Source organism: Apium graveolens, unplaced genomic scaffold, assembly GCF_009905375.1.
Source record: "Apium graveolens cultivar Ventura unplaced genomic scaffold, ASM990537v1 ctg8223, whole genome shotgun sequence".
NCBI classification, from domain to species: Eukaryota; Viridiplantae; Streptophyta; class Magnoliopsida; order Apiales; family Apiaceae; genus Apium; species Apium graveolens.
Genome location: NW_027420993.1, coordinates 10,231 through 25,776, shown reverse-complemented (window position 1 = coordinate 25,776; position 15,546 = coordinate 10,231). Strand labels below are relative to the sequence as shown.

General features: G+C 33.6%; 1 protein-coding gene across 1 annotated transcript; it reads right to left on the bottom strand.

Annotated features, from left to right (window-relative positions):
- Window positions 1-841: 841 nt before the first annotated feature.
- LOC141704771 (uncharacterized) lies at window positions 842-2,644 on the bottom strand. The gene is made up of 6 exons (XM_074507949.1): window positions 2,391-2,644; window positions 2,124-2,297; window positions 1,402-1,509; window positions 1,221-1,290; window positions 1,036-1,134; window positions 842-937 (listed from the first exon to the last, which is right to left on the bottom strand). The coding sequence occupies exons 1-6, from the start codon at window positions 2,642-2,644 to the stop codon at window positions 842-844; spliced, it is 801 nt and encodes a 266-aa protein (XP_074364050.1).
- Between the last annotated feature and the right edge of the window lie 12,902 nt (window positions 2,645-15,546).

Here is a 15,546-nt window from a genome sequence, read left to right as displayed (position 1 = left end):
AACAATAGTGTTTAACACTGGTTACAATCTGGATGACACAACGGTTGTTTTAGAAAAACTATTGTTGGAACATTTTTAACATGACAGTTTTCTTAGTAATAAACAACGGTTTATTTACGTCAAGAGAAAGTTCTAAATTTTCTTTCCAATTTTAAATATCTTTTCCAAACAACAGTTATTTTATCCATCTATTATTTATATAACAGAACAACAACAGTTATTTTCAGAGGTAGTAATATAAGTATCTTTTAGACAACAGTTTTAGGGTGGTGTTATAATGCAAAAGAGATAACGGATTACTTTTCGGGAACCATTGAAGAAACATTTGTAACACAACAGTTTACTAAGTAATAGACAACAGTTTAAAAAAACCATTATCTTATTAGGTATATGCATTTTGCATATCAATTTCATATTTAATTAAAACCAGCTGCATAAAAAACCACAAAAAATAGTCCCCTGCCAAAATAAAAATACCATAATCCATACCATAATCCAAAACAAAACCATACCATAATCTAGGCCCCCGCCAAAACAAAACCAATTCACTACCATACCATAATCCATCCGTTCAACAATCCAAAATAACCACATCTACCTACCAAACTACCAGCAATCCACCGAACACAAAATACATTATCGCAAGTCTACTTATCACCAACTACATACATAAAACATCCACTTTACGATAAGTTCAAACGAGTCTACTTGTCAACATACGATAAGTTCAAACGAGTCTACTTGTCAACATACGATAAGTTCAAACGAGTCTACTTATCACCAACTACATACATAAAACATCCAGTTTACGATAAGTTCAAAAGAAAAGAAAGGCGAGGACCTAGCTTGCACAATGTTTCATAAAATATTTTGCAAACTCAACCCTGATCTCGTTGATGTCATCCTCAGTGTAAACCAGGTTTGATCTACGCAGCCACTGAAATATCATCCAAAATTTTGTATAAGTAACATGTTCTGCCCTTATAAGAGTAAATACAAAGTGGATGAAAAGGCCCACAGATAGTCAATTGTCACCTTATTAGCAAAGTCCAGCTCCTTATCATGAATGATTTCCATCATGTATCGCATCACAAACAGGCCACAATCCTTGCTCCCGGTCTGCACTGGAACTCCCTAAAATATCAAACAAAAAATCATTTAAAATATCCAGTCTCCTTTAATAACATAATTAATATATGATCACAAAAATAAATAAATACCGCCATGTTCTCCCATAATACTTTCTTCTTCGGAACCTTTTTCAAATCCTCCTTGTACATTTTAATGGCACTGCAACCAAAACGAGATATATCAAAACACAAAATAACCACTACAAAATATGGTCGGACAAGATTTATAAGTCAAGACTTAATAATCAAATTTTATAACGTGAACTCTTACTTGTCGACAACATCCACCCATTCTCCATTTGCAATTCGGCATTTATGAGGGTCCATATAGTAGACTACCTCTGCGTCTGGATTAACAACTGTCAGGGTGCAGTGGTTGCTATGAAAAATAAACAGAGGTGCTTGTTAGTAAAGCCTAAATTTGATGCTTTTTTGTCACTCAAACAACTTAAATATCATAAAAAAAATTACATTTCTATTGAATTAAAATCAACCTAAAAATTATTTAAACTCACTATTTATGAAAAATAATCCAAAATGTGATACTAGTAGAGTGTAATTTACTATAATAAACATGATCAGGTATAACATCAAAAATTGAAGGCTCATACTGATAAAATTTAAATTCCAGTAAATAAATCAACTTTAAAACTGAACCTATACAATTATCATCAAATTTGAACTTCAAATATTATCAGGTTGAACTATACAATTTCCCCCGTCTTAGAAACAAACCTAACATCTAGTAACAAAATCAATTAAATACTGTAAGCCATTTGATTACTTTTATATTAACTTCAAAACTGTCAAGGCATTTGATTACGTTTATACTGAACCAATGCAATTAATATAAATTTCAACAACAAATATTATCGAGTTTAACTATACAATTGAACCCATTCCTTAAAAATAAAAGCTAAATTCTTGAAAAAAATTAATAAAAAACTGGCAAGGCTTAACAGCTTAATAGCTTGGGATAGTAAAAATACTTACACATCATTGTACGGCAGGAGAAAATGCTGCCCTTTCCTAGAATTCTTAAATCTTGTACACAATTCACGCGACCTCTGCACTGCACTGCCACATCCAATGGCACCGATTGTGCCCGGATCTACAAAGCTAATCATGTTGACCATCTTATGCTTCTTCATATATTCATTCAAGAATCTACAAATTAAATTAAGCAGTCCTTAGTAAATATTGTCATATTTATTCCAAGGCTATATACTCCGAAAAAAAAACTTTGAATGAAAAGCTTACTGAATAAAAAGGCAAATGACAGAGCCGGCCATTTCACCTCCAGAGCACACTGCATGTATATCAGATAAGAACATGATTTGCTTCTTTGTAAAGCCAAATGCTTCTTTGCTTAGCTCAAAATAAATTGTTCGGCCACCACTCAAGGCTTCCTTTGCCCATGTCCACAAACGTTTCATTGCAGAAGGATAATTCGGACCAATTTGAACAACAAGCTCTGGTTCAACATCTTCAATTACTTTATACGTCTTCTTCATTTTCAACTGTTGTCTTTCAACCGTTGTCTGATTGCATTTTTCTTGTAGTGTCAATATTTGAGCGTGGTTACGCATTTTATAGTCTAGGTTACACAAGAGGCCAATAATATCACTTCTAAAATTAGGAGGCTTAAATCATTTCTAGATCATTCATATTTCTCATACGATTCATAATATACCCGAAATACACTTTTATCATTACTCGGTCAAAGGTAATTTTAATATAATCAAAGTACATAAATTCATATAAAAATATAATAATTTCAAATCTATGGACCAGAGAAACTGTTCTGGAAGAAGCTATGAAGACTTAAGTTACCAGACAAGATTATTAATTTTCTTCAGCGTTCATGTCGTCGAGTTCTTTATACTGCTGACGCCCTGAGAAAAAAATGTGTAAACAACAGTCCAATGTTTTCATGATTCCAGCTATATATGGAGGATGATATACATGTATTATTTGAATTTTTTTTTACGAAAGTGTGGGCTAGGTTAGGGTTAGTACATACGGTCCAAGAATTACCAAATGATATTGTGCACCCTATTAAAAAAGAGTGTTTTGGAGTGGCAGTGGGGTGCAAAATGGCATGGTGGGTATGGTGTGCTCGAACATAAGGAATAGACGAAATAACTAGATCTGGAACTGTATTAATACTTGTAGCTTTGGAATTCAGTCAAGGTCGGCTAGTATGGTTGCAGAATGTAATCGGCTAAGGTCTACTAGTATGGTTGCAGAATGGAACCGGGCGAGAGGAAATGGCTAAGCAATCTGCATAAAAGAAAGTATGTAGTAGAATGTGGTGTAAAATATGGTGCAAGCTACCTGATGGGTGGGTAAAAATTACTACTGATGCGGCATGCCAAATGAGGACTGGATAGATGGGGTTGGTTTTATTATTCGGAACGGTTGGGATGCTTTATTCGATCTCGTAGCACGGTGATTTAGGATAGAGTGTAATCTAAAAAAGTTGAAATAATAGGTTTTGGTGTGACAATATCATGGACTAAGATGTGGAGGACGAATAGTTACAAATTGAGTGTGATGCAAAAGGATGGTGGATGTGATTAATGTAGAGGGAGGGAAGTCTTATTTTGATAGGGTCATTAATGATTGTAAAGATATTTTACAACACTTAAACAAAGTTTTAGTTGTGTTTGGTACTAAATGCCAATACTAGCACATTAGAGAAAGGTACTTATTGCATGTGGAGTGGTTAACTACTCTAGGTTTGCATAATGTGATGCAGTTTATATTAATGCAAGTATAATATTAAAAAAATGCATATTTCAACTTCACTTAAGATCTTCCCCTTGGTTTATCATATATTCCTGCAAATTTGTATACATTATATTTTATTCTAAATTTTTAGTTTTGTTAATATTGGAGAAAATAATGACGAACTTCTCCAAAAAATTGAGCTCTTTTTTTAAAAGAAAAAATTGAGCTCTTATTATTGTTATTGGCTTGTACTATTTAATATTTATCAAAGTATGTTAAAACTTGCTAAAACTTAGACTAAATTCTTTATATTCATTTTACTTTGTATATCATATACATGTAATATTTTTAATTTCTAGAATGCGCACTAGACATTTAAAATGAAAAATTGACATGTCATCATTAATGATTAACAAAATAAAGTACTAGTGACTGTGTTTATTTAATATTTTTGTTATTCAAATTTATGTTTTTATATCATATATTCAAAGAAAAATATTAATTCATTTTTATTTATTATGTGTACTTATACAAATAGTTGATTTTAACATATATGTGTGTGTGCCGCCCACTAGAATACCCCAAGAGTACCATTGGTTCTAATAAACATATTTAAAGTTAATTATATTTGACAAAACATAAAAAAAAAATTGATTATAATGGTTAAAAATATTGTCTAAATTAATTATGTTTTTCCATAGAGTATTTGTTATTTAGTTACCATTTATTAATTTAGAATATAAGATATTTAATTTAAATATTTTTTTGTCTGTATAACACTTGTTCTTAAAATTTCACCTTATCATTATCATGTGCATATACATATCACCCGTTCACGTGTCAGTTTGCATGTACATGTGGTGTCAGTGTGCATGTACATGTGCGTGTCACATTATTATCAATGTGTCAAGCCTTTTCCAGGTTTATAAATAAAAGGCTAATTATTTCTCTTGAAAGAAATAAGGGGTTTTTTCCATTTTCTGAGTCTTGTGTCCAGAGTTGCCTTGAAATTCAGAGAGATGAAGAGAAAATTTCAACAAAGAGATAGTTTTGATTATGGTGGGGAGATTAGTAGACAACAACCTAGAGATTTAGGTCAATCATTTCTATCATCTCACTCTTTATCTAGCTAGATCATTTATTTATTTATCATTTTACAATTTTTGAGCTTGATGTGCTTTTATACAGTTAATATACTTTTATGTTATTTTTACCTATTGTGTACAACTATGTAAGCTAATATGAAAATTGGATCTTGTCAGGAAACTTGTTGCCGGCTGAATATGTGTTAAGCCAGATGAGCAGAATGGTGGCAAATGATCGAGGGATATCTGCTGGTGCAGTAATATCAATCCAGGAATGTGTGTCCAAATTTATCAGATTTATGACAACTCAAGCAAACACTAGGTGCAAGGAGGAGAAGCGGACAACCATCACTGGTGAGGATGTGTTAATAGCAATGAACAATCATGGGTTCTACAGGTACATTGGCCCACTATTTCTCTATCTAAATCACTTTCGTGCATATGGAGGTGACGAGCATCCCCCGTTGAGGGGTGAGCTCCCTGAAATCTGAACCGGATTATGATATTCAAGGGGTGATGGCAGTGAGAGGTTTTGTAAGGGATGGTCACAGTGATGGACCTTCAGGTAGTGCTGCTGGTTCGAATGGTAATAGCCTACCATAAACAATTTTCCAAGTGCCAATAGGCTCAGGGCTTTGTTAAATCTAAATAAGTTCCTGCATTTGCAGCTGTTACTTGAATCAGATAATGACAAACAAGTTCCTAACACTGGTTACTTGGTGCATTTGCCGCTGTTACTTGAATCAGATTATAATAAAATGGTTGAAAAACAAAACAAAAAAAAAACTCTGGGTTCTTTGGGAATATTATGATTAGAATGCTGGAAATGTTTTTAAAAATGTGTAGATCCTTAAGGACGAATTACAAGAGGTTCAACCAGATATGATGCTTGACTCTCAACTTCAAAAACAAGAAATCTCTACCTGCAAAGAGCTTGATGAAACCTTGATTATTGAGAAGTTGTTTTGGGCTCAGACTTCCAGAACTAGATGGCTCAATGAGGGAGATAGGAACACTTCTTTTTTCTTTAATCAATTTAAAGATCACTAGAACTCCTCCAAAATCTTTGCTATAAATGAAAATAATGGTGACACGGTTACTGGTCATGATAGGTCAATTTCTTCCAAAAATCTTTGAAATGGAGTCTAATAATAATGATATTGAGTTTTTGATCGTATTGATATTCACTTTGATTCCATTTTGGATCCCAGGAGTCTCACTTCAGAAATGCAAAACAACTGTGGACAGGTTTGAAAGAAATGTGGGGGATTTTCTAGAGGAAGGCTCCTAGTTGAATTCTTAGGGGTTCCAATGATAGCTACCAGGTGACCTTCAAAAATCGTGCCCGTTTGATCGAAAGCCTAATTAAAAGAATTCTCAACTGGACTGTTAGTTTTATAATGAAAAGCGCATATGATTTGTTGCTGAAATAATACGGAGAAAACAGGTATGAAACAATAGGAGTTCTTATATTTATCGATCAGCAAAATAGCATTTTATATGTGCTCATAATAAACAGCTATCTAAATCACTCAAATTATAATGAAGAAAGATAAGAAACAGACTAGCTATTTCTTCGAGAGAAGGAACTACTTATTGGCTAGGTATACTATACTAGTTGTTGCAGGCTAAGTATATTAACTAAAAAAATAAGAAAATAAATTCAGTCCTGGAGCAAATAATAACATGGACTACCAAGTTCATATCTTATGCGGGCCGAGGTCAGCACATTGAAGCAATAATTATTTCCATTCATAAATCTTTCAGGAATCAGCATTTTGTTCTTATCAGTCTCGGAAAGAGTTATGGATCGATGGGATTTTCAAGTCAAACTGGGAAATGAAAACAACATTGGGTTGTAGCATGAACCATGGTATAATCACAAAATTATTTCTGATCAACTCACTTCCTCTTCCATGGTCAGTTTGAGTATTGAAATTATCTCATGGAAAATGCCTCAAATGGATCCCGAACTACAACAATACTATGCCATTCCAAATGCACAAGGGGGGATGCGTATGTATGGGATTTGACTGAACTCAAAATGATTACAAACCAAGATTAGTAAGGAGAGCATAAGATCAACTGGACCAACTTTTTGTGGCACAAACATTGCATTCAAAGATATGTCTTCATTGAATAGATATCATGTCATGGAACTATGGAAGACTTTCCACTAAACTCGGACTCTTTAAATTTAGATGTTCTGCATTGCCGGATGGGAATGTAGTAATTATTTATTATGTTGTAATGCCCATAAGGTTGTTATTTATGCTGGCTCTAAACATGAATATTCATCTTAATAGCTGGAATCAACTGCATTGTTATGTCGGAGTGCATATTAAATTCGCATCCATAAGAGAATTACCTCTTCCATCTCCTTAAGTGGTCATTTGTCGAATATGACATTGATGAAATAGTAAGATCCATGATGGAGATTGCCTATCCGCGGAAGCTCTGTTCAAGATTACTATACGTGATTGATATCATTTGTAGGACAACATTTTCAAAATGGCTCAACAAATTACTATACGTGCTGCCTGGTCAGTGATCACCTACAAACCACTTCTGAGCCTCCAAATCCAATGACTTGCTACTGTAGTTTCGTAGATATTTCATTATCACATGTTATAATATCATTTAGTTCCTAATTTTCTTGAGGATTCTATCATATATGCATCCGAAGAGAAAATATTGTTCATTTATTTAGATCAAATACAAACTAATTAGCAAAAAAACATAACCTATGCACATCCTTACTGCTCTGAACAATGAATTTGGCTGACTATTCGATTCATTGGTTTATATATAAAGAGTTTCTTCTTGCTCAGTTCACTACGAAAAAATCGCTAAATTTGACAAATTGCAAATGAATGCATTTTGAAATGATGGATTGCAATGAAATGCTTTATAAAGTAATAAAATTGTCATTTCTCATTGTTATGGGTTCCTATTATACCTTGCAATCTTCCAATAAAATACATCTACAATATAAGATGTTTCTTATTGTTGCAATCTTTTAATAAAATACATTTACAATATAAGACGCATAAAAAAATACACATCAGCATCTCTACATGTTATGTGCGTGCATATCGACATCTATAAATATGAGCTGGGAATGAGACTCTGAAAAAAAAACTTTTTGTGTTCATGAAACTAGAGAAATAACTTTGATTGTAACATAGTAGACCTGTAGTTGAGACTATTGGATAAAATTAGCTTACGCGTAATAATGGGACAGTTATATATTACAAATTAATAAGAACATGCAAATTAAACAAAATAACGAAATAAAACCCGATGGCAAATAACAAGAAAAATCAGTAACTGAATTTACAAAGAGTGGATAAAATACTTAGCTCTAAGAGATGTTTTAATAAATCTGAAAGAACTATGAACAGCAGAGGCGCCTAACTTTCGAGAAGTCTAGACTGTTCTTGAAGAGATTATTGGCCCCACTTACGCTGTGTTGGGTTGCAATATCGCTTCCAGGATACAACATCACAGAGCAATTCGTACAGAGTTATGCAAAGCTCAACAGCGAACAAACCTCAGTTCGCCCACAAACCTCTATGCTAATCTGTATGTTATGGAGGAGAGAGAGAGAGAGAGAGATAGCAGCTAGGGTTTCACGCGTATGTGATCGAAGTATATCTTTTCCCAATCTTTTAGTTCTATATATAATACAAAACCAAAACGTAACTGAAGATATTACATTCTCAGCAAATCTTGATCCAGCCTCAGCAAATCATGATCCAGCCAGGAGTTAGGATTTCACAGTCTCAGCAGATCCTGATGCACCCATGCATCAGGATCTGTCAGCTTAAGCAAATATTGATTAGTGTTTATTCCAGCAATTAGAATTAGTAATTCCTGATCAGCAAATACTGATTTTCTTATTATATAGATTCAATATTCATATTAAAATAATATAATAAATCAGTAAATATTTTAATTAAACAAGCAGTAAAATTCATCGACCAGGTCGGCCCGGTTATGCGTGACACCGAGACATTCGCGTGTGTGCGCGCGAGCCATACAATAACACCATGCACACTCACATACCTTAGTAGTTGGTATACTACTCTTGCACATTGTACTATATAAAGCACTACACCCCTCTTTACTTAATCAAGGTGGGATAAAACCCACAAACTCATTTCAAGCTACTAACTTCACCTCAATTTCTATATGGATTACACTAAGAAAATGACTTAGATCCAAACATGAAAGTTTAAGTACTCATTACAAGGAACAACCTCCAACAATTAGTTTTAGGAAATTACATCAAAAATAGGTCTTAAACATGTCTCAAACTTTCCATTTTCTAACAATCCCCTACAAATCTATACAGAAATGCATATCAGATTTTACCATGACTTGATTTTCAGAGTCGGTACCCTTCTGGGTTTGAACCCTACTAAGTCCCCTACTTCGATGGCTACTAGATTTAGATGGAATGTTTGACCTTGAATCTCTATCCATTTGGTGTAACCACACTCCATAGACGACGACAAGTCAAAAGGTTATGGTGCAAATCTACGGATTTGAGATGTTATGGTCGTGTCTCTTTTATGTACAGATCTATCAGATACAAGACCCCTTATAGACTTGTTAAAGGCTCATCCTCGACACTGTAAGTTACAAAATTACTTCCAAAGTTCTTGACTACCTTTCCACGCTTCATCCTTCTAGTTTCCTCTACTTCATAAGGAGTAGAGTTACAACCAGGATCCGCCCCCATATTTGCCATTTTTTTCACATGATCAGGAATAGAACTCGACGTGTGAGTGGGATCATCCTCAGAATTACCCAAAGGTATACCAGTCTTCATATGGAATACTTCCTCCAAGAAAGTTACATCACGAAACTCAACCGTCGAACTTTTTATCGGTTTTACAACCTTAACACAAGAGCACGTATCGCAACAAGTAGTATATAAATTCGTTCCTATGAAGACTATTAATAAGATGTTAAATACCAATTACTACTTTTCTTTCAATTCAAGTCAAATAAAAATTAAGTGAAGTTTACTAAATTATCACTAAATAATTAAACTAACACAAAAGGGAATAAGAAATTCCAAGAGAATGAAAACTAGGCCTTTAATTTCATCTAATATTCTTCAATAGGTTTCTCCTTTAGCATCTATTCTCGTGGTATAATTATTAGTCCAAGACAATCATGTATTAATAAGGACCTTTTGAATCTCAAGTGACTCTAATTTATGCAATAACCCCCATATTTATATGTAAGATTTAAAACCATAAATAACTTTAAGTTTCGTCTTAATTGGACTTCTTAGGTTATTTAGGTATATTACTATCCTAACCATAAATTAATATAAATATTAATCCTAAGATATATTAATTGGGTCTTAACTTAGGGTTTCTCTTCCAAGTTTACGTAAATTACAAAATCAAACTCAATGGTGATCAATCTTTGAGAAGCATTAAATACAAATCAATATAAACAACTAAAATCACCATAAAAACAGGGAGAAAAGAATACAACTTATATATTAACAAGAGAATTTATTAAAGGCCTAGAGAGAAAATTAGTTCATAATCTCAAAAGAAACCAATACACATAAACATAATGGAAAAGTAAGGAGAAAAGATGAAAACTGTAGATGCGGCAATCTCCTCTTCTTTAAGCTTTTTCCCTCTTGAGCGTAGCCTCCTTTTTATTCTCTAGGAACTTAATCCCTAATAATAATATCTGATGTATCTATATCAAAGATAAGGTGCTTCAATTGTGATGATCTAGGCCATTTTGCTACAGAATGTAGGAAATCCAAGAAAGCAAAGAAAGACAAAGCTTATCTTGAACTAGAAGCAAAGTATGAAGCTCTTCTGAAGAAACAACAAAGCAAAGCTTATATTGTAGAAGGAAAAAGTTGGGATGATTCTGATAATGATGAAGATGAGGAACTTAGAAATTATGCACTAATGGCTTTGGAGCAAGGAGATTCATCCTCATCAATATCACAGGTACCAACTCTCACTACCATTTTTGAATTGTTGTTGGTAGAGCTTGAAGTTGTAAATCTCTTCTTCAAGGTCACCATGAAGAAAAGTTGTCTTTACATCCATTTGATGGATGATAAGACCATGTACGAAAGCCAATGCAAGAAGCATTCTGATTGTTATCATTCGGGCAACAGGAGAGTATGTATCAAAATAGTCAATGCCTTCTATTTTCCTAAATCCCTTAGAAAATAGCCTAGCCTTGTACTTATTTATTGAGCCATAAGAGTGTAGCTTCCTCTTAAAGATCCATTTACATCCAATAGTAGAACACCCAAGAGGGAGATCAACTAACTCCCATATTCCGTTAGAAACAGTTGAGTCAATTTCACTCTTCACAACGCCTTTCTAATGCCTTAACTCCGAATAATCCATGGCTTGACATAAAGTTAAAGCCTCATCCTCGACACTGTAAGTTACAAAATTACTTCCAAAGTTCTTGACTACCTTTCCACGCTTCCTCCTTCTAATTTCCTCTACTTCATTAGGAGTAGAGTTAGTACCAGGATCCGCCCCCATATTTGCCATTTTTTTCATATGATCAGGAATAGAACTCGATGTTTGAGTGGGATCATCCTCGGAATTACCCAAAGATATACCAGTCTTCATATGGAACACTTCCTCCAACAAAGTTACATCACGAAACTCAACTATCGTACTTATTGTCGGTTTTACAACCTTAACGCAAGAGCACGTATCCCAACAAGTAGTATATAAATTCGTTCCTACAAAGACTACTAATAAGATGTTAAATACCAATTACTACTTTTCTTTCAATTCAAGTCCAATAAAAATTAAGTGAAGTTTACTAAATTATCACTAAATAATTAAACTAACACAAAAGCGAATAAGAAATTCCAAGAGAATGAAAACTAGGCCTTTAATTTCATCTTATGTTCTTTAATAAGTTTCTCCTTTAGCATCTATTCTCGTGGTATAATTATTAGTCCAAGACAATCATGTATTCACAAGGACCTTCTGAATCTCAAGTGACTCTAAATTATGCAATAACCCCCATATTCCTATGTAAGATTTAAAACCATAAATAACATTAAGTTTCGTCTTAATTGAACTTCTTAGGGTATATAGGTATATTACTATCCTAACCATAAATTAATATAAATATTAATCCTAAGATATATTAATTGGCTCTTAACTTAGGGTTTCTCTTCCAAGTTCACCTAAATTATAAAATCAATCTCAATCGTGATCAATCTTTGAGAAGTATTAAATACAAATCAATATAAACAACTAAAATCACCACAAAAACAGGGAAAAAAGAATACAACTTATATATTAACAAGAGAATTTATTAAAGGCCTAGAGAAAAAATTAGTTCATAATCTCAAAAGAAACCAATACACATAAACATAATGGAAAAGTAAGGAGAAAAGATGAAAACTGTAGATGCAGCAATCTCCTCTTCTTTAAGCTTTTTCCCTCTTGAGCGTAACCTCCTTTTTATTTTCTAGTAACTTAATCCCTAATAATAATATCTGATGTATCTATATGTATCTAATTAATCTATTTTAATATTTTAAGGAAAATACAAATAAGTTTCCCCAACTCATTATGTTTTTCCCAGTAAAATTCGTAGTTCACTTTTTTCAGAAATTCGGGCCCGCTCCAGATAGATATTGCTCTCTGGACCACCTTAGAATGATAGAGAATCTCGTTATCTTCACGTGGGCTGTTGAATCATCTAATTTGGGCTTCTGGAACTCAAGATATGCCCCAAACAGTGTAGCATGTGTGTGTAGTCATTGAGAAAGAATTTATCAACAAGGTCACATTAGTAATCTAAGCATCAAGATTAGGGATGACATTACATAAATGATAGACCAAAATCCGTCTTGATATCGATAGAGACACAAAGTTATATATATTAAGGGTTTATAGATAAAACCCAAAAATAACACAGGCATGACTCGATTAAGTTGTCATATGTCCCAAAGTGACTGTTTATTATAAGTTTATAACGCATTAGCGGAAAAAACACAATCTGAAACCCCGAAACTTAAATTTAAAAAAAAACTAGTATGGGAGGGGGTAAAAGGATTTGGTTACCTGAGTGAGCTTAGCGTTGAGGAGGCCTTGAGTATAAGCACTATCAGCAGGTGATTTACTCCTAATAACCAGGACCTGATCTTTATACCACAACAACAATATACTCTCATCATTCTGTATAATTACTCTCCTCTCTCATTTAGGTTATGCAGCCAACGGAACCACCAGAATCCAATTCTTACCATCATCTCTCACACTTGAACAACCCGAATCCTCACTCACAGACACATATCTTCCTGCAACAAAAAAAAATACATAATCAGTACAATTACGAGTCACTTCACAAATAACTAAATTAAACTTATATTATAAAAGCACCTCATTGTAATTTAAAGTGTTGGTAATCGGAGCCTCATTGGGAGTAATATAATCCGGAGTGCTGCATTCGAGTAACAAACAACATCAATTCTACAATTGAAGCTCATACAATCAAATCAAACAATCAAAAGCACTTGGACTAATCAAACTTACCAGAACAAATCCTGGCTGGGAACAAAGACTCTCTCATTCTTCTTATTACCAACATCAAACTAAAATCCACACTCGACAACAAGGGACGATCCGATTCAGTTTTAATCAAATATTCACTAATCAGACCTTTTATGATTCAAACTATCTTTTTCACAAGAATGGACCGTATTCAGACTAGAACTCTAGTAATCCTGAATATTAAGTAAATTATCTGGATGAACAAACTCAAACTCTCAATCTAAAGTTAATAATCCCGCTAAAATGTATTCTTGTCAATCGACCTAATCCCAAAGCTAATCGAGTTAATTACCTGCAGATTGAGACTACCTTCAAAAACAAACTTGATGTTGTAATCGTACTTTCTTCCCATTCGAACTAGGATTTGAATTCAAACTATCTTCTCAACTCTTAAAATTCAGAGCTAATTGAACTTGATATTGGTCTCGTATATTTGGTGATAGATCGATGTTCATTTAAACTATGGTTCATGTCGAGGGAGGTGTGATGGAGGTAGAAAGGTGGAGAGAGGAAAAGGTTTGTGGGGTGAGAGAAGAGGAATAATAGATAATAGAAAAGGGGGAGAAATATTTGGGGGAAGGGGCTGAAATTTTGTCAAGGGCAAAAGAGGGGAATTATTCCCAGCTTGTCTTTTTTATTTTATTTTTAAAAATTTAACATTGACAATGATTTCTTAATAGCCGATGTAAATAACTGAAATGAACATCCGTAAGAAAACAACTGATGTGAAAGTTAGTATTTTAACATCAGTTTAAACACAACTGATGCGAAAGTTACTTTTTATTTTTAAAAAAAGACTATAAGACAACGTTTATTTAAAAATAAGATTTAAAAATATATATTTAGGATCAGTTTGAAAATAACCGATATAAAAGCTATTTCTTACATCGGTTATATTTCCAACTGATGATAAAAGGGTGATGTCTATTGACCCTTTTCTAGTAATGTTTCGTGAATAATGTATAATGTATTATAATCATTTTAACCACATATTATAGATTAAACTAGAGGCATGTAATGTGTCATCCTCATCATAATTTAATCCAGGTTTTCTTGATCAATAAGTAGACTATCACATCAAATCAATATTTGAGCGTGGTTACGCATTTTATAGTCTAGGTTACACAAGAGGCCAATAATATCACTTCTAAAATTAGGAGGCTTAAATCATTTCTAGATCATTCATATTTCTCATATGATTCATAATATACCCGAAATACACTTCTATTATTACTCGGTCAAAGGTAATTTTAATATAATCAAAGTACATTAATTCTTGTATAAAAATATAATGATTTCAAATCTATGGACCAGAGAATCTGTTCTGGAAGAAGCTATGAGGACTTAAGTTACCAGACAAGATTATTAATTTTCTTCAGCGTTCATGTCGTCGAGTTCTTTATACTGCTGACGCCCTGAGAAAAAAATGTGTAAACAACAGTCCAATGTTTTCATGATTCCAGCTATATATGGAGGATGATATACATGTATTATTTGAACTTTTTTTTACGAAAGTGTGGGCTAGGTTAGGGTTAGTACATACGGTCCAGGTATTACCAAATGATATTGTGCACCCTACTAAAAAAGTGTGTTTTGGAGTGGCAGTGGGGTGCATAATGACATGGTGGGTATGGTGTGCTCGAACATAAGGAATAGACGAAATAACTAGATCTGGAACTATATTAATACTTGTAGCTTTGGAATTCAGTCAAGGTCGGCTAGTATGGTTGCAGAATGTAATCGGCTAAGGTCTACTAGTATGGTTGCAGAATGGAACCGGGCTAGAGGAAATGGCTAAGCAATCTGCATAAAAGAAAGCATGTAGTAGAATGTGGTGTAAAATATGGTGCAAGCTACCTGATGGGTGGGTAAAAATTAATACTGATGCGGCATGCCAAATGAGGACTGGACAGATGGGGTGGGTTTTATTATTCGGAACGGTTGGGATGTTTTATTCGATCTCGTAGCTCGGTGATTTAGGATAGAGTGTAATCTAGAAAAGTTGAAATA

Coding starts and splice junctions, on each gene's coding strand:
- LOC141704771 (XM_074507949.1), bottom strand. CDS start 2,644: ATGAAGAAGACGTATAAAGTAATTGAAGATGTTGAACCAGAGCTTGTT. Junction 1,510..2,123: donor CTCCTGCCGTACAATGATGT/GTAAGTATTTTT, acceptor TATTTTTCATAG/CAACCACTGCACCCTGACAG. Junction 1,291..1,401: donor TGGGTGGATGTTGTCGACAA/GTAAGAGTTCAC, acceptor TTTTGGTTGCAG/TGCCATTAAAATGTACAAGG.